Source organism: Peromyscus eremicus, unplaced genomic scaffold, assembly GCF_949786415.1.
Source record: "Peromyscus eremicus unplaced genomic scaffold, PerEre_H2_v1 PerEre#2#unplaced_124, whole genome shotgun sequence".
In the NCBI taxonomy this organism is placed as follows: Eukaryota; Metazoa; Chordata; class Mammalia; order Rodentia; family Cricetidae; genus Peromyscus; species Peromyscus eremicus.
In genome coordinates this window covers 117,713-144,113 of record NW_026734363.1, presented here as the reverse complement: position 1 = coordinate 144,113, position 26,401 = coordinate 117,713, and the positions used below count along the sequence as shown (strand labels likewise).

Below are 26,401 nucleotides of genomic sequence, written 5' to 3'. Positions count from 1 at the left end.
TCGTCATGTAACAGTATTTAATCACACACTCTAAATAGCCAGACCTCCAACTTAGGAAGGAACCTAAGGCTCTTGCTCAGTGAGTTTCCCATGCCCTTCATGTACATACCCTCTCCTCATCCATGCCTTTTCAATCATGTCCATTCTTGCTCTTTTAACAATAGCTAGGAAATGGAAAAATCTTAATGTAGTTCAATTGATAGATGGATAATGAAAATGTGGTACATATTTACAAAAGCAACATGAAGTGGACTCAGCAGGTTGCATTAATCTCTCTCTCTCTCTCTCTCTCTCTCTCTCTCTCTCTCTCTCTCTGTGTGTGTGTGTGTGTGTGTGTGTGTGTAACAGTAATAATTTTAAAAAGAGGCTATCAGTTTAAGAGGTAATGGAAAAACAGAATAATTTGGAAGGTGAAAACATTGGAAGAGATCAAGGAAGGAAAGAAAAAGGTAAAGTGATATAATTTATATGTTAATCAAAATATAACATGGAATTGAAAAATCAGAACTGGAGATACTGTGTAGTGCTTAAAGTGTTTCTTACTCTCCATTAGAACTAAAGTTTAGTTCTTAGAATGCAGTTCAAGTGGGTCACAACTGCCTGTTACTTCAACTCCAGGGAATACAACACCTTATTCTAGCCACCTCAAGCACCTTCACACACATAACACATAGAAATACACAGAGAGACAGAGACAGAGAAATTTATTTTTTTCATATATTTGTATTTTATTTTATTTTTTTCTTTAGAATTTTTTTATTCATTTTACATACCAATCAAAGATCTCTTCTTCCCTCCCTCTGCCCCTCCAGCCTCCTCTTCCCAACCCACCCTTCATTCCCTCCTACAAGAAGGTAAGGGCTCCCATGGGGAGGTAGTTAGTAGAGGCAGGTCCAACCAAGCCCCACCCCCTGAACCAAGGCTATGCAAGGTGTCCCATCATAGGTAGTGCTCTCCAAAAAAGCCTCTCATGCACTTGGGATGGATTCTGATCCTACTGCTATGGGCCCCTTAAGAAGATCAAGCTACACAACTGTCTCATGATGCAGAGGGCCTAGTTCAGTCCCATGCAGGCTCCACAGCTGTTGATCCAAATTTTATGAGTTCTTACTAGTTTGGTTTGGTCATCTCTGCAGGTTTCCCTATCATGATCCTGATGCACTTGCTCATACAATCCCTCTTCTCTCTCTTCCACTGGACTCCTGGAGCTCGGCCTGATGCATGGTTGTGGATCTCTGCATCTGCTTCCATCAGTTACTGGAGAAAGGCTCTATGATGACAGGGTATTCACCGATCTGATTACCAGGGTAAGCCAGTTCAGGCACCCTCTCCACTATTGCTAGTAGTCTAAGCTGGGGTCAACCTTGGGGATTCCTGGCAACTTCCCTAGCACCAGTTTTCTCTCTATCCCCATGATATCTCCCTTTATCATGGTATCTCTTTCATTGCTTTCCCACTCCACCCTTGTTCCAGCTGAACCATCCAGTTCCCTTATGTTTTCATCCATCCCCGATCCCCTACCCTCCATTGCCCACCCCTCATGCCCAGTTTACTCATGGAGATCATCTATTTCCCCTTCCCAGGACAATCCATATGTCCCTCTTTGGGTCCTCCTTGTTAGCTAGCTTTTCTGGAGCTGTGGGTTGTAGTCTGGGTGAGTACATACCATGTTTGAGCGAGTACATATCATGTTTATCCTTCTGAGTCTGGGTTACCTCACTTAGGATGATATTTTCTAGTTCTATCCATTTGCCTGAAAATTTCATGATGTCATTGTTTTTCACTGCTGAGTAGTACTCCACTGTGTATATGTACCATGTTTTCTTAATCCATTTTTCAGTTGAGGGGCATTTAGGTTGTTTCCAGGTTCTGGCTATTACAAATAATGCTGCTGTGAATATAGTTGAGCATGTGTCCTTGTGGTGTGATTGAACATTTCTTGGGTATATGCCCAAGAGTGGTATAGCTGGGTCTTGAGGAAGATTGACTCCCAGTTTTCTGAAAAACTGCCATATTGATTTCCAAAGTGGCTGTATAAGTTTGCACTCCTACCAACAAAGGAAGAGTGTTCCCCTTGCTCTACATTCTCTCCAACATAAGCTGTCTTCAGTGTTTTTGATCTTAGCCGTTTGGACAGGTGTAAGATGGTATCTCAGAGTCATTTGCATTTGCATTTCCCTGATGGCTAAGGATGTTGAGCAATTCTTTAAATGTCTTTCAGCCATTTGAAAAATTTAATTTTTTTAATTTAAGAATTTTTTTTATCCATTTTACATACCAGTGACAGATCCTCCTCTCATACCTCCTTCCACTCCCCCACAGCCTTTCTCCCCCTGACCCAACCCCCATCCCCTCCTCTGAAAGGGAAAGGCCTTCCATGGGGAATCAGCAAAGCCTGGTACATTCAGTTGAGGCAGGACCAAGCCCCTCCCCCTTGCATCATGGCTGAGCAAGGGGTCCCACCATCGGTAATAGGATCAGAAAGCCAGCTCATGTACCAGGAATAGATCCTGATCCCATTGCTAGGGTCCCTTCAAGTAGGCCCAGCTACGCAACTGTCTCCTGTGTGCAGAGGGCCTAGTCCAGTCCCATGTGGGTTCCACAGCTGTCTAAAGTTTATGAGTTCCTATGAGCTTGGTTCAGTAGTCTCTGTATATTTCCCCACCATGATCTTGACCCTCTTGCTCGTATAATCTCTCTTTCCTCTCCTTGACTGGACTCCCTGAGGTTGGCCTGGTGCTTGGCTGTGGATCTCTGCATCTGCTTCCATCATAATGATGATAGTTATGGTATTCACTAATCTGATTACTAGGGTAGGGTAATACAGGCATTCTCTCCACTATTTCTAGTAGTCTAATCTGAGGTTGTCTTTGTGGATTCCTGGGAATTTCCCTAGCACCAGGTTTCTCCTTAACCCCATAATTTCTCTCTCTATCAAAATATCTCTTTCATTGCTCTCCCACTCCATCCCTCCCCCCACTTGACTATCCTGTTCCCATATGTTTTCATCTCCCATCCCCTCCCCTATATTGCCCCCGCATCACCAGTTTACACATGGAGAACTCATTTATTTCCCCTTCTCAAGGTGATCCATGTGTCTCTCTTAGGATTCGCCTTGTTTCCTAGCTTCTCTGGAGCTGTGGGAAGAATAACTACTATATAAATAAAATTTAAAATAATTAGAAATGAAACATCCATTACTACAGTGAAGATACACATAAAACAACTGAATGTATAAGAAAATTAATACACAACTTGGATGTGAAATTCAGGAGAAAGAATGTGAAAACTATCACAGTAATTTTTCCAACATAATATTTGTATTGCTTATTGGGAATTTCAAAAAATGTGTAACAGTCACACTAGCTTCCCAGTTCTCCCAGGTCCACCATCCAACATTTGTGACCCAGCTCCAAATACACCAAGTACAATTTGTGTTGCTCATGTACTCACTGGAGTGGCTGGCTATTGGGAATTTTACTTTTACAGGTTTTTTTTTAATGGAAATATATCTCTATACACAAAGCATAGAAATTCTTTCAAAAGAGTCAGCAATAGAGTGAAAATCCAGTACAAAAACATCAGGGATACTAAGGTATGTGTATTATTATATTTAGACACTAATAAATTAAAAGTAATGAGCACATCTTTTATGATCTCTGAGATGCTACTGTTCAGAGATTGCATTTGTTAATTTTCTGTTTCTGTGATAAAACATCATGACCAGCAGCATCTTACAGAAGGAAGAGTGTATCTAGGCTTTCAGTTCCAGAAGCATAGGAGTCTATCATGGTGGGGAGACTTAGCACAAATGGTCAACCTGGGGGCAGGAAAAGGAAGCTTAGAGGTTCCATCCCAACCACACTCAGGAAGCAGAGAGCAAACACAATGGGCGGAGACTATGACCATTCAAGGCCTGTCTCCAGGGATGGATGTCATCTAACAAGGCTCCATCTCCCAGACGTTCCACATCCTCCCCAATTAGCACTACCCTCTGGGAACAAGTGTTCAATTATCTAAACCTGTGGGTACATTCTCTTTCAAAAGTACCTCACACAGCAAATATATGTATCTAACACTACAGATAATGTGTGGAGATATTCAGGGATAGAAAATATGTTCTATGAAACAACAGCAGAAATTTCCTCGTATCAAGAGAAATAAATAGACCCAAGTACACAGAATACATTTAGAATCACAACAGACATGACTGGATAAAAACTTCTCCACTTAGTATTGAAATCATGTGAAATTAAAAACATTTTTTCATTTCATTTTCTTAAGGAGGTTCTCACTATGCAGCTCTGGCTCACTAGACCAGACTGACCTCAAACTCACAGAAATCCATTTGTCTCTGCCTCCTGCCAAAGGCTGGGATTAAGGTGTGTACCATCACTTCTGAGCTCAGAAAATAGTAATTTTACAGCTTTTCACTACACTGAAAATTCAAAGAACACTGAACCAAAAATATCAGGGAGAAGCTTCAAGAGAGAAATTTCCTTACAAAGACAAGCCCATCCTTGACCTCTTAGTGAAAAAGGAAATAAAAAAACAAACACTCAGCAAAACAAGAACAAAACCAAAAAAAGATATCATAATGAGTAATTACACCCACAAAGAAAGTAAGTACCAAGCAAGATTGTTGTGGGGAATAAAGAAATAAAGAGATCGAGATCTTGCAGGATATACACAAACTAAAGCCCAGGAGACCGCCACACTTATATTGCACATGCGCAGTGAGCACTATTTGCTCCATAAACTGTCAGTTATGCCTAAGGAAGAAGGAGCATGCGTTTGTTTACCAGTGTTGCTTAGCAACGACTGTTCTATAACTGCCTGCTTCGGTTTGACTGGTCAAACCATAGCCTCGCACTTGTGAGAGTCGCAGAGTTAGGCTCTGGTTGTTAGACGGTCAGTGGTTAAAAGTTCATCATTTCCTAAAATTACTTAGTGTTGAGTTGATAGAAAGGTGGTCACTGCTATGCTGTCCACCCTGAGGAAGCTCTTCTTCTTTAAGAAGGAGCCGAAAACCCCCTTGGGGTTTTGTGACGGCCCAAGCAGGGGAACGGGATACTTGTCCTGCTTTCACTGTGGAACTGAAGACAGGTACCGCCAGCCTTATGACCCTGAAAACCAATTTCATGAGGCAGTATGCATGGGAAAGCGCAAAGTGGTGGTGCGTCTCCTCAGGAAGAACCAATTTCATGTGAACGATGAGGATGAAGGGAAACGGTAAGAACACTTGGAAGATAAGGATGAGGGGCCTTGAGGAAATCGGGTGATGGGAGAAACCTACCTTTCCTAGCTCTGTTGAGGGCAATAGGGGTGAGGAGAGACCAGCTGTGCTTTCTGGACTACAGTCTCCTTGGTACCTGTGATCACAAAGTTCCAGTGTCCAGATCTTCTTCTGGAGGAGGAGAACCATAAGACCAAAGCTCCAGCAGGTTTACTGTCACCCTGTAATTCCCCTATGGAGCATTTTCTTATGGAGCATCGAATACACAATAGAATAATCTAACAAACTATAAAGAAATGGGAATTAATTTCAATGTACCTAATAAACACAATGTTGTATAAACTGTAGAAACTACAGAGATCAAGTAGTGTTCCTCATAATGTCTTCCTCCCACCTAAAATCACCCAAAAACATTCAATATGGATCTTTTATCTGTGTGTACTAACATTTATATTCCTCACTGAAAATAACAGAAATAATCTAAACTTGACAGATGGGTGTGTGCTCCTTTTCCTGCTGCTCCTTCATTGTCTTGTTGTTTCTCACTAGTTTCCTGGGGATATCACTCTCCCATCTCTGTAAATTTCTCTTAAGTTCCTTCACTCATTACTTCATATGTTTCTGAAAGTTTATTCAGTGTGGCCTTGATCAGCCACCATTTTAATAACACAATGTGCTGACAAGCTCCAAGTTCTCTGAAAGTTACTTCTGACATCTTTACTTACTTCTGATAGAGGTGAATGGAACTTGCAGTGAATTTCATGATTTACAAATCAACAAACTGTCTTGCTTTCCCAATTTTGGGTTTACTAGATGGCCCACAGTGTCCTAAATCTCCTTTGTGAAATTGATATTAGATACTGACGTTAGACATAGCATACATCTAATTTCTCTGTATGCTATGAATTTAACTATTATCAAAAATGGGCATTCTTATGTATTTGACTTGAAGTTCCATACTTACTTCCTTTGAATTAAAGTTCCTTAAAAATCAAAGCCAAGTTTGCTGTGCATTTAGATTTTGCTGTTGATAATTTTCAGTTTTTATCAATAGTACATTTCATAGCTTTCTTTAAAAAATCCAGTAAAAGTCTAGAAATGTTTTATATTTATGGATATGTATATATGTATGTATATGTATATCACATTATATATCACATTTCACTTAGTAGAGACACCATGCATGGCACAATGACATGCTATCTTATGTATTAAAAATTGTCTTTAAGTTTTGGCAGTCACTGTTGTACATTATGAATTGTAAATGACATTTCAATTTTAGCTGAATGCGTGAAAAACCAAATCTCAAGCTCAGTGGTGTGTCATATCTACAATCCAAGCTCTTTGCAGGCTGAGGCAGCAGAAGCATAAGTTTATTGCAGAACTTGTCTCAAGTTTTGAAGAGATATCCTTAGACTCTAAAATTTATACTCCTTAATATATTTACAAAATAGAGATAATGGAACTAACATTGACTTGAAATATGTTTATTACAGTGTTAACATTCATAACTTAAATACCGAAAAGATTGTTAAGTTGTTGTTGAAGAATATTTTCTGAATAGTTGCAAAGAATCTAATTGAGTCATCCTAATTTGATAGAAGTATTCCTTTTAACACCCATTTTCTGGACAAGAATTCACAACACAGGAAGGCTGAGAGTAGTTGGTTGATGGTAGTGTCTAGAGTAGGATTCAAACTGAAAATGAGTTCACCCAATAGTCATGTTCTTTTTGCTCAAATAGGCTGCTCTTTACTACGTAGTTCACTAATAGAGCACTTATCTAGGCTGCAACAGCTGTGTGTATTATTCACACTGCGATAAATGATAGTTGCAATAAATTTTTAAATACAGTAAATTATAAGAGCAAATAAAAATAAATTTTGAATGAAGTTAAATATTTTTATGGGTCTATGGACTTAAATACTATATAATATTTATAAATGCCAGAGTGATTGTGTATGTTGATAATAGTGCCTTACAGTTTTCCTTCAAAATGTCTCTCATTCCCACAGAACTGCGCTCCACTTTGCATGCTTCTATGGCCATATCAATCTGGTTCGTTTTCTGTTAAGATTTAAGGCCTGTGAGATTAATGCCCTTGACAATCAAATGTCCACACCACTAATGAAGGTATTTCAAAGACTTCAATTTCAGTAATTAAGTTGATCTAAGTGTTTAGAATGAAAGTAAAATTAAAGTCACTTAAATATAAATCATGGTGAAAGTTGGGGGAAGTTTCTTGTGTGTTCTTTAAATTGACAGTGTTTTCCTGGTAACGATATCCACAGGCTGTACAAAGCTGGGAGACAGAGATCGTGTCTGTCCTACTTGATCGTGGAGCAGATCCCAATATTAAAGATTGCAATGGAGAAGCAGCAATTCACCATGCAGTGTATGTAGACAGGCCAGATATTGCCAGCAGTCTTCTTGAATTTGGGGGAAACATTGAAGATACTACAAAGGTAAAAATTTTCTAAATTGAATCCCCAAGTATTTGAAAACTATATGCTTTAACAGTTGTCATATCTTGGTCCAATTTATTCACGTTTAGAAGTTGAAGTATTACTTGACTGGCACTTTGAAATAACTTGATCGGTATCCATCTAAGTATTGATATGTTGTTATAGTTTGTTTTTTACCCCATTGAGTCCAATTCGTGCTGCCCACATACTCTTGGGTATGTGACCATCCACTGGAGCATGCTCAGTCCACCCAGGCCACACCTTTAAATGAAAATGACTATCCAGTCCTAGCAGCTATAACTGTCAAGAAGTTCTCAGCTCAGAGCAGAACTTCATGCTAAATTCCTGCTTGCATAATGACATTTTGTGTCACTTGAGCTTCCAACCATCATCTTCTGAATGTTTTCACGGTGACTGTGATGTCATATGAACATCTACGCTGGTGTGCCCATGAGACACTCTTTGCTTTTGGTCATCCAGTGGACCTGGCTCTTACAAGCTTTAACCTGATCTTCTACAGTGACCCCAGAGACTTGAGAGGAGGTTTATATCAATAAGGTTAGAAAGATGGGTGGGTACAGAAGAGGGGTGCATTTGGAAAGTAGTGAAAGGGAAGGGGTGAATATGATTAAATTGCACTGAATATAGCTCTCAAAATTATTTCCAAAGGGGGAGAAGTAAATGTTAATTTATTGAAATCAACATTAGAGAATTTAGCTTACTTTTATGGAGCCATGGAAAATATTGATAAAAATAGATAATGGACTAAAAGGATTATTTGACTTACATTTCCAAGTTACTGTGTATTACTGGGAAAAGCACAGAATCAGGATCTTGAGAAAGCTGTTGACATATCATCTATCCTCAAGAGAGGGAGAAATGAATGAGTCCAGGATGCCTGTTTGCTTACTCTGCAGCTATCTCTGTAAAGTCTTACACAGCCATGTTCTGAAACAAGGCTGTGGTGCCACCCACCAGGGGCTGGGTTCTCTTCATTGGTTAGCCATCAAGATAACTTCCTATAGGCAGCTGGATATAACTTTGTCTGTGGTATCAGGAACTTGTAATCCTTCCTTCCTCCTCATATCTCCACAGAAACAGAATCAGTGGCCTCTTGAAAAACTCAGAATAGGTGTACCACAAAACTGCCTACATACCAATATCACACCCATCAAATATCCAATTCCAAAAGCTTCAACACCTACTCAAAATATTGACAAGCTGTGCTGGGATATAAATCACTTCAGGCTGTGGGTGATACTTCACCTTCAAAATGCTATCACAGACTGAATATTTGCAACTGAAGCATGGTACATTGCACTACAAGCACTTGATTTCCACACATCCATTAGTATGCATGCAGCAGAGGTTAAAATTTTAGTAAACAAACCAAAGGGCTATGGAACAGCGCAGTCCATTCATAACCTCCATTTTCTCCAGGAATGCAGTGCATGCTCAATCTCTAAGAGAATTTTAAAAACTATGCTTCATCCTGACTATAACAAATCAAATCATTTTGCTTTTGAGCCCCTATGATGGAACGGTTCCCTGCAGGTACTTCCACAATCCAACCTCCAAGTGTGTTTTATTTGCTAACAAATCCCATTTCACCTGCTTTGCCGATACAGGTGTTTCAGTCTACTAGCCTTATTTCTTAGTGTTTGATATAAATTTAGGATGTCTGAAGATTCCTTTTCTCCCTTGGCAGTTTGCAGAGCACCACAGGAAGCTAGTACTTGGATAGGAATCACTGGGTTAGTTCCAGCTTTATTCCTGCTAGTCTTTTCTCCAAAGGATTTGGTGTCTTCTGTAGCAAGATCTTACACTTAAGTGACTGGAGGCAACCAAGAACACTGGCAGTAGCTCATATTGTTTGGGAAATCTCTGGAACTCCCAAAAAGTCTAGGGAATTTTTACCTGCCTGGCACTGTGTATTTTGTTATCTGTGGAGTTGGGCAAGGCTTTTCCACCCCTTGTTGCATAACTTCATGTAAATTACAATACATCATCTTAATCTCACTGATATTGATAATCCTAAAATCATCATAGACTTCCAATATTAATTTTTTAGATAGGGTTTCACTATGTAGCCCAGACTCTCCTAGAAGTCACGATCCTCCTGCAATAATACCCTGCACTCTATTGATGGGATTACAGTTGTGCCTTCATTTCTGAATTCTAATGTTTAAAATACTTTTAAATTATTGCTCTATTTTGATTCCTGCTTAGGTTGTTTTCTAAGCAAAATATAAACCAGAAAGAAAGCAATGCCTTGCCCATCTCTAAAACTTCCATTACACAGATCTGTATGCACTAGCTATAGTACAGTACAGTCACTCAGTAAATTGGAGTTAGATGCAATGATGATTAAAATGCAGCAAATACAGAGTATAACAGAGATCCACAACTAGTGAAAATGCAAAGACAAAAGGACCATGGGTGCCTACCACAATCCTACATCTACAATACAACACCCACACTTAAGTTTCGGGTGACACTGAGAAAGAAAGTTCTGAAAAAACAAACAAACAAACAAACTCTGAGTTCCAGTGACCAGGATGACTGTTGCAGAAAAGTGTCTTCTAGATACAAAAGGGATAATTCATCTATGAAATCTCAATAATATGGTTGCCTAAATAAGACATGCACAAGGAAAACACCAGTTGACATGCAAACACTTGATAGGGGAAACTTCAAAACTACACTCGTAAATAAAGAGTTGCCAATTATCCATAACTGCTGAGAGTAGAATTCAATTTTCTCCAGGGATACACTCTAAACTCCTCAATAGTTTATCTAACCACAGTGGCCATGCTTAAACACACACACTTACACACATGCACATGCACACACATGGACACACAGACACACACAGACACACACACAAACCAACACACATACAGGAAGAGAGAGAGAGACAGAGGGGGAGGGAAAGAGAAAAGGAGAGGCAGAGACATAAAAAAGAGGCACACAGAGAGTCTGCTCACATTACATGGAACCAGTAGGTTGTACATAATACACATGTGTGTGTGACAGTAATAAAAAACAGGTCCTGAATTTCAGAGGGAGTTAGGGGGAGTTGGAGGAGTGAGGGTGTAGAAACTATGTAAATACAGATCTCATGTAGGAAACTGTCTAAAAATAATATAAATAAAAACATTTTAAAAATGTACTGGATTTTCTAAACACTAAGACAGTTTTCAACTTGTAACAGGACAGAATACATTTCAAGGTAAGCAATCAAAGATTCTTTGAGTTGGGCGGTGGTGGCACACGCCTTTAATTCCAGCACTCGAGAGGCAGAGACAGGCGGATCTTTGTGAGTTCAAAAAAAAAAAAAGATTCTTTGATTTCTTACTCATTTTGAGGTCATTTCTTTGGTGACCTGTTCAGAGCAAGAGGCAGACATTGTTACCCTTGGCCCTTCCTGAATGGAGAATCAAGAAGAGCTTCCTCTGTGTCCTCAGCAAATACCACATCATTACAATACTCTGAGAATTGTGCCTGTGAAACAACTTCTGCTGTTGCTGATATTTGCCCCACAGAAGATTTGCCAAACAGTACTTCAGAAATCAGGTTTTAAATACTGGACAATTCCATAGTTTTGTCATTGTCCTTAATTGAATTTTTCTGTTTGGAAATGCTACATCTGCCACATAACTGTCTTTTGAAATACAGGAGAATTTCTGACATAGAAAAGACAATTTTGCTCATCCATGCAACTTAGGATCTAACACCTTTGCCACTGTGTGTCGGTGTGTGTCTCTTCAGATAAACTCTGAGGGGAGAGTGCCATGGCTTCAAAGTACCATGACAACTTCTGTGACAGGAACCACAGGTCCATGGGTGTCACATGAGTTCTGTAATGGACTAGAGGACTTTGTGACAACTGCAGCCATGGTTAGAATATTGCAATCTTGAGGATCATTAGCAGGTGCATTAGGCTAATAAGGAAAAGACTACTGTGGTCAAGTCTATGGTAAACATTACGATCACGGGCTACATATATGATTTTCAGTTCAGTTGTGAAATATGCGGTATTGCGAATGATTAATTGATATCATTACAGGATGGGTTGACCCCTCTGCTGCTAGCACTCCGAGAAAGGAAACCCCGCATGGCAGCATACCTAATCACACACGGTGCGAATCTTCACGTATCTGATCACTATCTAAGGTACTACACTTTGCATTTTTAAAACACTACTTGTGTTGAAAATAGTCTAGAATAGTAAAAATCATTCATTTCATATGTGTTATGGGACTAGATTAGAAAAAGTCAATAAAATATCAGTTACATATCTAAAAATATCTATTACATGAAATGGTTATGCCAAAGAATGATAGTCAGGTTCATATTCCCTTTCATAATGAGAGGTTTTTATTTTGATTTTTATTTTGACTGCCATATGATCTTCTATGAGTTGATAGCATTTATATTAGATTGTACATTTACAGTGTCAGTCCCAGTGTTTTCAGGTTTGCAATCACACAACCTTGTGAACACCCTTTAATCTTCAAATACTTTTGGTGGTGTGCAGAGAAGGATGATACATGAATGGTAGTTGTAAACTTACATATATGGCATGATATTAGTATCAGGATTTGAAAACATTCATTTTTAACATTAAAATTATTTGATAACATTATTACTATCATTTTACGCAAATTTCAATTCCATATATAATAGTGAATTGTATTTTAATAGAATAGGAAGGAAATGGTGTTCTTTTTCATATAAAGCTTTCTGTACTTCTGGTCAATTTTCTCCAAACAGTTATTCACCATAAACAATTTAAAATACAAATTCTACTCTATAAAGTATCATAGTGGGCTAAGAAGTTTTCTGCTTGTTTTCTAGTTTTAGCCTTGGACATATTTTAGGAATCTGAACTCTGCTTTCAGGATGCTTAAGGCTACTTAGTTAATGGTCCATTCTACACACAAAGGCCTTATACTTATATGGTAAAATGTATACAGTTCACCATTTAAGTAATTGAATTGCCTCTGTCATTCTAGAACAACACTCATGTATGCTGTTAGATGGGATTGTGAAGATATGGTTGAAATTTTACTGAAGAAAGGTGTTGATCACCAGTTAAAGGACACATTTGGATGGAGTGCTCTTTATTATGCCATTATGGGGAAACGCAAAACGTAAGTCCAGAAGTTAAAACGCTAACTGAAACTAAATTTAGACATGAAATATTTACCAATGTTGTATTTTAACCAAGCGTGACTTCATTATTTAAATGCTTTTGGAATGGAAGCATTTTAGTCAACTCCACTTGCGATTCAGGATCATTATGACAAAACTCAGATCATTGTTTCCTTCTTGGCTAAAGGAAGACCAGCAATAGAGCAACCTATGTCTTGGAATTCATTAGTGTTCTCACCATGGGCTTACTCTTTATTTCAGTAATATCAAATTCTGAATTCTGTAGCATTTGATAATAGGTCCATTCATGAATTATAGAGTGCTTTCATTTAGGATTCTAATCAGATCAAGACTGAGAAGCAAGTTAGATACTGCTTTACTATTTCTGTGCCTGTTTTTAGGTGGTGAAATTTTCATAGCAAACTTTTAAACTAAAGTAGGGAAATCCTGAGTTTTGGAAACTTAAGTTGGAGCCTAAGGAAACACTTTCCCAGAGCGAGTATACTTAGGACTCCTACCTATATTAGGGCACTTTCCATCCTGTCAAGATAATCCAGATGATTTGAACCATAGTAAATCTACACCATCTCACTCTGTTCTTTCCCTCTAAAATGAGACACTTTGTAAAATCTTTTAGAACTAATAAATTTGAAGGGTATGTCCAGATGACTTGATGGAATCTTATATTGTCTTTGAAATATCTTAAATATTTAATATATTGATAAATGATTTTCCATCCATATTAAAATAATAACGTTGTTTACCACCATTTCCATACTTGGCAGAAAAATGGTGATTATTCAGCACGACTTATTCCTCTGGAGACAACAAAATACCTTCACACGTAAGTCTTTTGAAGTTTCCTTCTCTGTAGCCCTTCTTTAGATTAAAAATGTTGCATTTAGAATTTTTCAATTCTCTGTAATTAGATATTATTTGGGTACATACCCAAGAATAGTGTAGCTGGATCTTGAGGTGGATCCATAACCAGCTTCTTGAATAATGGCCAAACAGATTTCCATAGTGGTTATATGTTTGTACTGCCCTTACCATTGGGTGAGTGGATGAGTGTTCCCCTTCCCCTTCACTCGCAAAGAGCAGTTTTTATTTTTAAAATGCATTTAAATTATGATAGAATTAATATCCTTTCCTCCTTTACATTCCTCTCTCCAGCTCCTCCTAGGCAGTTTTAAAAACCAAGTGTCTATTGACGGCTGAATTGTTTAAGAAATTAGTTGTATGAAACTGCTTTGTTAAAAAGTTTCTCAGTTTTACACCGGAATTACATACTTGCATGTAAAAATATTTTTTTAATTACCATACTGTGATGAGATGCCAGCCTCTCCCCAGCCCACAGCACATTTTAGTGTACTTCATACATTTTTTTTTCTAAAAATGTTAACATAGTGTCTACTTCATTAATAGTTCCACTACACTGTATTGTAATTCATTTTATTTGTTTATTTTATTTCATGTGTGAGTGTTTTTGCCTGCATGTACACCAGGCATGTGCATCATGTTCATGTCTGGTGCTTGTGGGAGAGAGAAGATGGTGTTGTATTCTTTGGAACTGGAGTTACAGGTGATTGTAAAATACCACATAGGTTCTGAGAGCAGAACACAGGTCCTCTTGAAGAGCAATGCATGCTGTTAACTTCTAAGTTGTCTTCTTAGCTATCCACACACATTATAAAAAAAACACATTATTTTCTCACAGTAAAAATGAATGCATTGCAGTAAGTGAACACAATTACTTTGTTATACATATCATAGAAAACATGATTTGTATGGCTAAACAAGACACAATATTCAATCCTTTTATGATTTCCTTTCCTGTGTATGTTATTAAAGGAATGTTTTCTTTTCTATAGATTTTAACTAAAGTACAATTAGATCACTTTCCCACTTCCCTTTCTTCCCTCCAGCACTCTCCCCACGCTCCCGCTTCTTCCATGTCCCCGCAGGTCTCAAATTGATAGTCTCTTCTTCCCTTATAATTACTCTTCAATGCACACATTCACACACAGAGACACAAATGTGTAACTACAACCTACTGAGTTCAGTTTTCTTGTTTGTAGTTACATGGTTTCAGTGCTGACTACAATTTCATCAGTCAAGCAATTAGGGGTTCCTGTCTGAGAGAGACTCACTATCCCTATCTCAGCAGTCATTAGTTTCCTGCAGTTCCTTGTCCAGGAGCATGGCCCTCGGAGATTCCTCCCTACTTCTTCCTTAGCATGTCTATTGATATTGTCTCTGTTCAGAGCTTGTTAATATAGCCATTTCCATGAGAGACTGTTTCACAGCAGACTTCCTGATGTTTGCAGTCTTTCCCTCTGCCTGTTCTGTGATGTTCCCTGAGCTAGAGATGCTGGAGTTGTAATGTTGATTTATCAACTGAGACTGGGATCCCTAGACTCTGCTGATCTCTGCTTCATGTCTACATTCTGGTGTGAGACTCAAGAGAATCTTGATGAAGGAGTCATCTTTATCTTCTCAGAAAAATAGCTATTAGATTCATTAGTTCTTTGTACAGTTTTCTTTTTTTCTATTTAATTCATTTACTTTTTATTATTTCGTACTATCTACTGTTTGGGGGTTTGGTTTGTTCTTGTTCTTTTTTCTTCAAATTCTTGACTTGGATCATTAGGTCATTTATTTGTTTATATGCATACTGGAGTTTATTTTGCTGCCAATTTTAACTTTTATGACTCAGTGGTTGCATACTGTACATGGCATTATTTCAATTTTCTGTATTTCTTAAAGTTTCCTTTGTCTCTAGGCATATGCTCTATTTAAGAGGAGCCTCTTTGTGCTGCTGAGTGGAATATATATTCTTTCGTATTGAGGTGGAATATTTAATTATTGGTTAGGTCAATTGAATGAAGATGTCATTTAATTCTGAGATTGTATGTACTTGGGCTGGATGACCAATCAATTGGAAAAATCAGTGTTTGCAATCATATAATGTTATCGGGTCTGTGTTGATCTGTGCCTTTTGTTCCATTAGGTTTCTTGTGAAGTTGGGTGCACCTGCATGTGTGTGTGTGTGTGTGTGTGTGTGTGTGTGTGTGTGTAAGTATTATATTTTGTATTTGTTGACACTTTAATTAGTATGAAGTGCACATCTTTGTCTCTTCTGCTTCATTTTAGTTTGAAAATGATTTTTCAGGTACTAGGATGCCGATACCTGCTTGCTTCCTGACAGTGTTTGCTTAGAATACATTTTGAGAATACATTTTGCATCCATTCATTGTAAGAGGGTGCCTGACTTTTAAACTAAGATGAGATTTTTCATAGACAATAGATAGTTGGATTTTGTTTCTTAATTTGTTTAGGTAGCCTTTGTCTTTTGACTGGAGTGTTGAGGCCATTGATATCTGGATTCGTTATTGAAAGTTGTACCTAGATTGCAGTGTTTTATTTTCCTGTTGTTTTGTGTTGTTAGATGCCCTTTGTATTTCCTTAAATTATAGTGTTGCTTGTTTTCTTTCTAAAAGTCTCCTCTCACACTTACTCCTCTCTTCAGTTAGAAGTATTACATTTAGTAGTCTGTTTAGAATTTATTATTTGCTATAACTGTTTCAGGCTGCTTGTATCATGGAAGTGTTTCCTCTTCAGCTATGGCAGACAGATTCACTGGGCACACGAGTCCTGGTTGACATGCATGGACTTGTAGTATTTGAAGTTCATTGCTTCAGGCTCTTCTGCTTTTCAGAGTTTTATTTGATAATTCAGCTGTTGCCCTGGGCACGTTCATTTCCAAATGACTTGTATACTTTCTTTTCTTAAGCTTTCAATATTTTTTCCTAGTCCTGTATATTTGGTGGTGTTACTATTATATGCTTTGGAGTTTTCTTTCTGATCTTGTCTGGTTGGGGTTTTGTTTGATTCTTGTATCAGTGTGTGTATATATTTCCTTACTTGGATGAAGAATTCCTCTGTGATCTTTCTATTAATCTTGTCTATGCTATTGATTGAGAATACTGTTTCCTCATGTATGCCAATAGAATTCAAAGATTTGAGCCTTTGATAGTATCTCAAATTTCTTTCCTGGTCTTCTAGCATGGTTTTTTTAATATTATTTGCTAATTAATTATAGATTTTTCTACTTTTTCTTTACATTCTCATATTCTATCTTTTGTTTGATTTGTTATATTGGTAAGGGTTTTCTCTGAACTTTCTAATTGGCATGCTGAAATTTTCAGTATTATATCTATTGCAGCCATTGATCTGGACCTAGTCTTCTGTGTATGGTGACAGCCACAAACAAAAAATGTGGGGGCAGAACAGGGAAGAAGTGACTTACCCAGAAAAGGTTGTGATATATTGTGTACTCTAATAAAATTTGCTTGAAGATAAGAGGACAGAACAAGCCACTAGATTAAATATAGAGGCCAGGCAGTGGTGCCACACATCTTTAATCCTAGCACTCGGGAGGCAGAGATCCATCTGGATCTCTGTGAGTTATATCCACCTTGGACTACATGAGATTTAATCAGTCTAGGAGAGAAACAGAGGCAAGCAGTGGTGGCACCAACCCTTAATCCCATTACTGGGATGTCACATGCCTTTAATCCCAACACTAGGAAGGAAGTGATGGCTGGGTGGAGAAAGGTATATAAGGCATGAGGAGACAGGAACTAAAGGCTTTTTGGCTGGAACCCCTTTTGTATAGAGGCTTTTCAGCTGGAGCACTTTCAGCTGAGTACTCAGAGGCATTCAGTCAGAGGATTCCTGGAGTTGGCGAGGTTAGACTTGGCTATGACTTGTTTCTTTGTCTCTCTGATCTTTCAGCATTTTCCCCAATATCTGGCTCCATTTTTTAATTAAAATAACATTTAGGATTCCTGCAACAGAGGGTTCACAGCTTTGGGTCTGGAATAGGATTGTTGGCTTCCAGAGAAAATGAAGTAGCCACCTAGCTAGCAAAGGTAGCTAGGAAACATGGAGGCCATGCCTGCTGCATTTCTTAAGCAAGGTATGTGGGTTTGGAGATAGTAGTAGGGGATAATAGGATGGGAAATGGAAAAAGAGAATTGCCCAACAATGGTGGCTCACAAACAAAGAGGGTTGTCAGCTTGGATCTGGACCAGGTGTGAGTTTACTGATGGCAGTTTTTGGGGGGTGACAGACAAAAAGAGACGTATTCAATAAAGGTGGCACAAAACCTAAAATAATGGTAATTTTGTATTCAAATTCTTCCATTTAAACAAATATATCACATAGTGTTACTGAAATGTTTATATACACGGTGATTACTTCTGGCTCTACTGTATGGCAATGGTCTGGTTCCTAAATGTATAATTAGAAATTAATATTCTTATCTGTGAGGTGTTGAACTCAAGGTTTCATACTTTAAGAAGGAGGTGCTCTATGTGTTTGCTACTCCAATGACCCTATTTTTATTTTTATTTTTGTTTATTTTTGTCTTCCTGCTTTGTGTTGCCAAACTGACTCTTGACTGCCAAAAGGCAATCTCCAGAGGTCATACTTTTCCAAACTGTAGTCAAGTCTTTCACATGGCTTTTTCCCATATGCAGTAACCTTTAGAATGTGAATACTGTAGATGAAGTAAATAATGAACCTCTTCTTTGGGGGAAAAAAGAAGAAACTAGTCTACTAATTCCAGATTTAAATTCTGTTTTTATTGTGAGTCGTTAATATCTATAGTGCTTATCAGTAAATATGAAGCCACTCATACACCAGAGAATACTTGACTATCCATCCACAATCCCATTTTATCTTTTACCCTATTTTTGCAAGACAGGTGCTCTGCCACTTGGGCACATTTCTAGTCTTCATTTTCCATGGGAAGATACTTTCTCAAGGGTAATGTCAATAGGATCTCACCATGTGTGGTCTTTCTTATTTTATATAAAAGGAGAACTGTAGACAAAATTCTAAATGGTCTTAGTAAATAAGAAACACAGAGCCAACTACAGAGTTAAAAGTCCAAGAGATGAGAGCACTAGTGAAGAGCCCAGACAGCCTTATCTTAATACCTGGCTGCTGTCTCTTCTCTAGAGAGAGAGACCTTCTTCCTGTGTGACTTGTCTTTTTATTGCCTTTCTGTTCTGCCTTCTCATTGGCTCTAAACCCAACCACATGACTTCCCTGTCACTGCCTGTCTATACAGACCTCCAGGTCTCTATGGTTGGTACTGGGATTAAAGGTTCAGGTCACCACTCCTTGGCTGTGTCCTTGACCACACAGAGACTCTACCTGCCATGGGATTGGATTAAGGGTATGTGCCACCACCACCTGACTTCTGCTTAGTGGCTCGGTTTTACTTCTGACCTCCAGGCATCTTTATTAACATACAAATAAAATCGCATTTCAGCACAAATAAAATACCACCATAGGGAACTAGGTTTCTATCCCAGTAGAAAGATCTTAAGTGAGTTATTAAGTGATATATATGTAGATACCTACATATGGATTTATAGTTTTATAATAAACAAACCTCCAAAGCAACTTTCTCGGACCTAGCCTTCCTAGTACATACTTTTAATTTTCTGTATTTTAACCATGTGCAGAATAGATATATTCTTTAGGAGGGGATCTTACCAGTAGTTATGTCCAAAGGTGACAATAGCAATTGTGGTTCTACCTTATTGTATCATAGGTAAGAATGAAAACTATAGCCAGATCTAAAAGAGCTCATTAGAACCTAACCACAGAGGAGATCAGGAGGGTGGGCAGCATTGATTTCACCTTACCTCTCTTTTCTGATACCTTGCAAGTCTTTATGAGAAACCTTGTCCAGATAGGTTTCCATAATTTTAGGGGAGATTGATAAGTACAATGATCATTGCCTCAGGTTCTCTCTGATAGGTTGTTTCATCCCTACCTAAAGGATTGCAGCCGTGCATCTGGGGAATATTTGTTGTGTTATAACAAAATATTTATGCTGTCTTCAAATTGATCCTGGTACCATTCTTCCAGAAAACTACTCTCTTTGCTATTTATTGATGATAGGCACTGATTCTGGCAACGCCACTATTTGCCATTAGTTGGACTTGTTGTCAGTATACATGGTCACCTACTTTGAGGTATCAAATGCTGATAATTTCTTTCATTCTTTTATTCAATAAATCCAAAGGAGGTGAAGATTTCCTGATGCATTTGTTATATTCCAGTACCATAGTTATTATTTACCCTAGAAGATTTTTTACTCTAGAAGATTTACCCTACGGTATTTTATAGACTAATATAATCGACTGAAATATGTCTACTTTTCATTCAATTATAGGAAATCAGCCTGAAGATGTCTTTTTATCGGGGTAAGATTTTAAGGTCTTTGAATATGAATGTTAACTTATAATTAGAACCAGGGAAAAGAACTAATGTTTATTGAATATTGTGTTCTTCACTGATTCCATCTGATTTATTTAGTGTCCATGATGCATTAATATAATCATATGTTTTAAAGCTTTCATATCCTTGTGACTAAGTGTCTTACTACTTTAGCAAAGGTCATCCAGAGAGTTTGATTAATTCTATGAATCCCATAGGTAACAAGTTGCCATCTCTTGACTGAACTGTCAGCCTGTGCACTCTCTTGTTCCTGTGACTACATTGAGATGATCTCATGTAGAAAGCCAGTTTTCCTTATGTGTCAACTCTGGATTAGAGTTTTCCTGAGAAACCTATCTAAAACCTCCATAGTTTTTCTTTTGAAAGTTGTTCTTAGACACTACATTGCTATCAAGATTGGAGGGGGAAACCTCTCTTTATTGTGTCTGTAGTGCCATAGGTTTGAAATGAGCAAGATGACAGAAGGCTTGGAATTACATTATTGGAATGGTAGTCCATGTGCACATATACCATGTTATGTTGATACAAGTGAGCATCTATTTAAGAGACGTTATGAACTTATACTCAGTTTTGTTTTCTCTTCAAACTACTGGACTGCCTGGGTACAGGAGAGTTTTTTTCTCATTTCATCAAGTCTTTGTTTCCCCATGACACTAAGAATTTTGAAATTTTTTATTGTACATTTATTTTTCCTCATGTTTCTTGACCTATAGTTTAGAATTTTTGACTGCCAGGTACTGCTTCTTGTTTTATTAGAAAATCTCAGATCTGAAAAATTTGTAGTTTTTAAGGAATTTTGAAAACTAATAAAAATATCCTGAGCACAGAAAACTAGATCCAACGTTATACATAAACAGTTGCTCTGAGGGAGAAGCCAAAACTAAAACACAGTATTCTATGGAGGTGGAAATACAAATGGCCCAATTTAGATTCCCATGCATTCCTTCACTAAAAGACCAGTCCTTACTGACCAGTATTTGATTGAGAATTTCTGTAGGAAAATATGGGAATGAGTCAAGTGTTCCAAGAATGGCATTAAAAGTAGCCTAATGGTGGATGATTTGAATGACATTAACAGGGGAAGGGCAATTTCGAAAGGAAAATCATGGAGGCCAATAGGACTAAGAGTTTGGCCTCGTGATTAGTTTTTTAAAGACAATAAAGTTATTTACATAGACACAGGATGGTGAAAATCATCTGGGAATGGATAGGGTTGAACGTAATTTGGAAACTATATTACCTTTTGTGCTTAATTGATAGAAATGACAAATAGATTCTTCTGTTGAAACTTACTTGAGCAACCTGAAGTCTTTATAGAAAACGGGAATGTGGTATCACAGAGGGTGGGCTAGAGAATGTTCAGAACCAAGGGCTGAAATGAAAAATATCTGTGATCCACTGCCACTGCTTCTTTTCCTGTTACCTTTGCCAAATTCCTGTCCTTTTCAGATTGGAATTGCAGAACATAATCATAGAATTTTGTAACATATCTAGGCTTGGGATGTGTGTTGCTGACCCTCCATTTAGCTTATTTGCCTGAACCAGGGAACTAGCTGTCTTTCAGGTTCTTTGAGCCTGTACTTTCAGGAATCTGCACCTTCCTGGGATGAATATTTAAAGGCCAGAGAGCATCACTGAAGACTGCAAAAGCGGGAACGAGGAGTGGTATCCTATATAAGGAAGACATCTAGAGAACATAGAGGGAAACAGAGGCAAAAGTCCCAGGGATCTGCTTTTCCAGAAGTCTCTGCCATCAACCAAGCACATATGAAGGTTTTTAAGTGCTTGGTAGTTTTTGAATCAGCCTCTACCAATGTAATAACTGAATTATTACATTTTAATGTTTGAACACCCATGATAAGAGGATTTCAAACCTCAATGTGCACATTTGTTTGTTCACTTATAACTTTAATGTTCAAGGATTTCACATCTTTTTCATGACTTTATTAGTTGTTTTACAATGAATGGATGTGATGGTTTCCTTTCAATGGGTATTTTCCATGCTCAAGAATGAAGGTTGCCATTTAGTAGTTATATAGTTTTATGCTTTATTAATAGAGTAGAATGAGGACACTATTGTTTTGCTTTATTTGGGGCTATTACCTTTATTTAAATTAATGATTAAAGAGTATGTGAGCAATTCATTGTAATTTGCATGCAATCATCAGGACAGTTTTCAAAACAAATGATTTTCAGGTTCCACAAATATATTGACTGACACTATTTGATGTGGAACTATGTGGAACTCTTTCTTGACAAATGCAGAGATTAGGAGAAGTGGAGACAGAAATTAACAGCTGAACAAATTTTATAAAACAGATGTCTAATAACAACAGAAACATCATCTGCTATTCAAATAACTAAACATTCAGGACAAATGCTTTTGTCCACTACTCACTTATTTGTTGTTGTGTGTTTTGCTTCAAAGACATCACTTTGAATCTGAGTCACTGATTTCCGTGTGTGCAACAATGGAGGACACAGCTAATTTGAAAACTCAGGTAATCAATGCCATCTTGAGGTAAATTCTTGTGCTGAATTTCTTCTTTGTGGAGTTTGAAATGGTATAATAGAGCAGTTGTCAAAATGTCATCACTTTAGATGAAAAATTGGCTAGAATTTTTTTATAAAATTATGACAATATTACTATATTGATGGTGAAAAGTACCAAAACATAATAATTACTTTAAGGTTCTGAAAGCCAAAAATGAGATAAGAAATAAGTAATCACAGAAAAATTAGTTTGTATAGTTTTACCACAGTGGAGGGAATTTGAAATTTGGGAATATTTGGACAAATAAACATTAGTAGTTTTATTTTTATTTCTTATAGCATGACTTACATAATTTTCAGGCTTCTCTAAATATGTAGACTAACCTATTCATTATGTTACTTAAGGTAGCTTACATATCCAACCCATGTATTGAAGGGCACAGAAATTAGCATTAGTTTTTAAAGTACCTTTTAAAAAATCTTTTACTCATGATACTAACTTTTAAAAACTGTTAACTGGATGTCAACTACATGTTAACTGGATGTCAACATGCAGAAGACTGCATATAGATCCCTATCTGTTGCCATGCACTGAACTCAAATCCAAGTGGATCCAAGACCTCAACATAAATCCAGTTACACTGAACTTGAGAAGAGAAAGTAGGAAGTAGCCTAGAATGCATTGGCACAGGAGACCACTTCCTAAATATAACACAGACACTGAGAGAAACAATTAATAAATGGGACTTCCTGAAACTGAGAAGCTTTTGTAGGGCAAAGGACACAGTCAATAAGACAAAACGACAGCCTACAGAATGGGAAAAGATCTTTACCAACCCCACCTGACATCTGACAGAGGGCTGATCTCCAAAGTATATAAAAGAATTCAATAAACTAGACATCAAAATTCCAAACAATCCAAATAAATGGGCTACAGGCCTAAACAGAGAATTCTCAACAGAAGAATCTCAAATGGCCAAAGGACTTTTAAGAAATTGCTCAACATCCTTAGCCATCAGGGAAATACAAATCAAAATAACTCTGAGATACCATCTTACACCTGTCAGAATGGCTATGATAAAAAACACTGAAGACAGCTTATGTTGGAGAGGATGTGGAGGAAGGGGAACACTCCTCCACTGTTGGTGGGAGTGCAAACTGGTACAGCCACTTTGGAAATCAGTATGGTGGTTTCTTAGAAAATTGGGAGTCAGTCTTCTTCAATACCCAGCTATACCACTCTTGGGCATATACCCAAGGAATGCTCAATCATACCACAAGGACACAAGCTCAACTATGTTCATAGCATCATTATTCATAAGAGCCAGAAACTGGAAACAATCTAAATGCCCCTCAGGTGAAGAATGGATAAAGAAAATGTGGTACATACACACAATGGAGTACTAGTCAGCAGTAAAAACAATGATATTATTAAATTTGCAGGCAAATGGATGAAAACCCAGACTCAAGAGGAAAAATATGGTATGTACTCACTCATAAATGGATATTAAATGTAAAGCAAAGAATAACCAGACTACAACCCACAACTCCAAAGAAGCTGGCTAACAAGGAAGACCCTATAGATCAAACAGTGAAGGCGAAATAGATGAGATCAACATGAGCAAACTGAGGGTGAGGGGGAGTAATGGAGGGCAAGTAATGGGGGATGAGAACATAAGGCAATGGGAGGTTTGAGCTGGAACAGGGACAGAATGGGATAGCAAGGAAAGGGATACCATGATAAATGAAGACATCATGGGAACAGGGAGAAACAGAGTGCTAGGGAAGTTCCCAGGAATCCACAAGGATGACCCCACCTTAGACTACTAGCAATAGTTGAGAGTGTGCCTGATCTGGCCTACTCTGATAATCAGATTAGTGAATACCGTAACTGTCATCATAGAGCCTTCATCCAGTAACTTATGGAAGCAGATGCAGAGATCCATGGCCAAGCACCAGACCAAGCTCCAGTAGTTCAATTGATAAGAGAGAGAAGGAATTCTATGAGCAAGGGACATTGAGATCACGATGGGAAAATGTACAGAGAGAGCCAGCCAAACTAGTGGAAATTCATGAAGTGTGCACCAATAGCTGTCGAGGCCCATGGGACTGGACTAGGCCCTCTGGATAGGTGAGACAGTTGTTTGCCTTGAACTGGTTAGCAGACCCCCAGGCAGTGGAATTGGGATCTGTCCCTGGTGTGTGAGTGTGTTTTTTGGAACCCAGTGCCTGTGGTGGGACACCCTGAGCAGCCTTGGTGCATGAGGGAGGGGCTTAGGCCTGCCTCAACCAAATATACCAGGCTCTGCTGAGTCCCCATGGGAGACCTTGCCTTGGAGGAGATGGGAATGGGGGGTGGGTTGGGAAGGAAGGCTGGGGGTGCAAGGAGGGAGGACAGGGGAATCTGTGGTTATTATGTAACCTGAATAGAAAATTTCTTAATAATAAAAATATCAAAAAAAAACACCCTCTTACTCAGGACACTAACATTTAAAAACAATTTTTCAAGTCTGGTGTAGATGGAAGTTTTCCTGTGTCCTGCAGCCACTTGGTCCCAAGTAAAAACACAGAGGTTTATATTAATTATAAACTGTTTGATATATGGCTCAGGCTTATTGCTATTATATCTTAAATTAACCCATTTCTATTAGTCTATGTGCCTCGTGGCTTTACCTGTATTTTATTACATCTTGCTCTTCCCGACAGCTTGCAGCATCTTCCTTGACTCCACCCTTCTTCTTTCTCTGTCTCTCTTGGTTTTCCTGCCTGGCTCCGTCCTGACCTGCCATAGCCCAGTACAGCATTATTTATTAACCCATGGGAGCAACATATATTCACAGCATACAGAAAGACCATCCCACAGCATTTTGGTACTTTATCTAGAAAAAAGTATTATTTAAAGTGATTAAAATGTAGAAATACAAAATCTTTCTCTCAAAATAAGTATAATTGTAGCTTTGCATTATTCATTCTCATAAAATATTGGATCCAGTCATCATGGCACAGTCTTTATCCTAAAATTCAGATGACAGAGGCAGGTTGAACTTTCCAAGAGTTCAAGGATGTTCCTAATGAGTTCTGTCTCAGGCTGCCAATGGGTATATAATGAGGTACAAAAAGAATGTTTGAAGGCTCTTCACATCCTAGTATAAGTTTGCACTTCCTTCAGGAAGGAACAAGTGTTTCCCTTTCCTTGCATACTCCCCAGCTGAGCTGTCATTTGTTTTATTGATCTTGACCATTTTGACTTAGGTAAAATGAAATCTCAGAGGGGCATTGATTTACATTTCCATTGATGACTAAGGATGTTGAACATTTACTGAAGTGTTTCTCAGGCATTTGTGTATCTCTGCTTTGTTCTGTACCCCATTTTTTAGAACATGTTATTTGTTTTCTTGATTTTCAGTTTATTAGTTCTTTGTGGTTTAGATGCTAATCCCCTATCAGATGTATAATTGGCAATGGTTTATTCATTTTCCATGCCATAAATTTTTACATGATGCTGTTCTATTCTAAGGAGAAGCTTTTCATCTTCATGAAGTTACACTTGCTAGTTTTGGTTCTAATGCCTGTGTTATTGGTATCTGGTTCAGAAAGTCAGTCATTGACTGTAACAATGAATTCAAGCCCTTTCCAGACATTTTCTTCTATCTTAATCAGAGTTTATGGTCTTATGTTGAAGTCTTTGATCCATTCATAGTTGAGATGTATGCAGGGTGATAGATATGGA

At 38.0% G+C, this 26,401-nt stretch overlaps 1 protein-coding gene across 3 annotated transcripts in view; it reads left to right on the top strand.

Moving 5' to 3' along the window:
* The first annotated feature begins 5,000 nt into the window (after nucleotides 1-5,000).
* Nucleotides 5,001-26,401, top strand: part of LOC131901616 (POTE ankyrin domain family member B-like) — a 50,020-nt gene continuing 28,619 nt past the window's right edge. The window contains exons 1-8 of one of the 3 annotated variants that reach the window (XM_059252720.1): nucleotides 5,001-5,232; nucleotides 7,252-7,369; nucleotides 7,528-7,701; nucleotides 11,771-11,877; nucleotides 12,720-12,857; nucleotides 13,644-13,702; nucleotides 20,114-20,144; nucleotides 22,607-22,679. In XM_059252720.1, coding sequence (XP_059108703.1) covers nucleotides 5,156-5,232; nucleotides 7,252-7,369; nucleotides 7,528-7,701; nucleotides 11,771-11,877; nucleotides 12,720-12,857; nucleotides 13,644-13,702; nucleotides 20,114-20,144; nucleotides 22,607-22,679 — 777 coding nt within the window. In that variant the 5' untranslated portion in view covers nucleotides 5,001-5,155. The remainder of the gene's footprint in view (nucleotides 5,233-7,251; nucleotides 7,370-7,527; nucleotides 7,702-11,770; nucleotides 11,878-12,719; nucleotides 12,858-13,643; nucleotides 13,703-20,113; nucleotides 20,145-22,606; nucleotides 22,680-26,401) is intronic. The other 2 variants (XM_059252719.1, XM_059252718.1) reach the window with 2 other exon arrangements.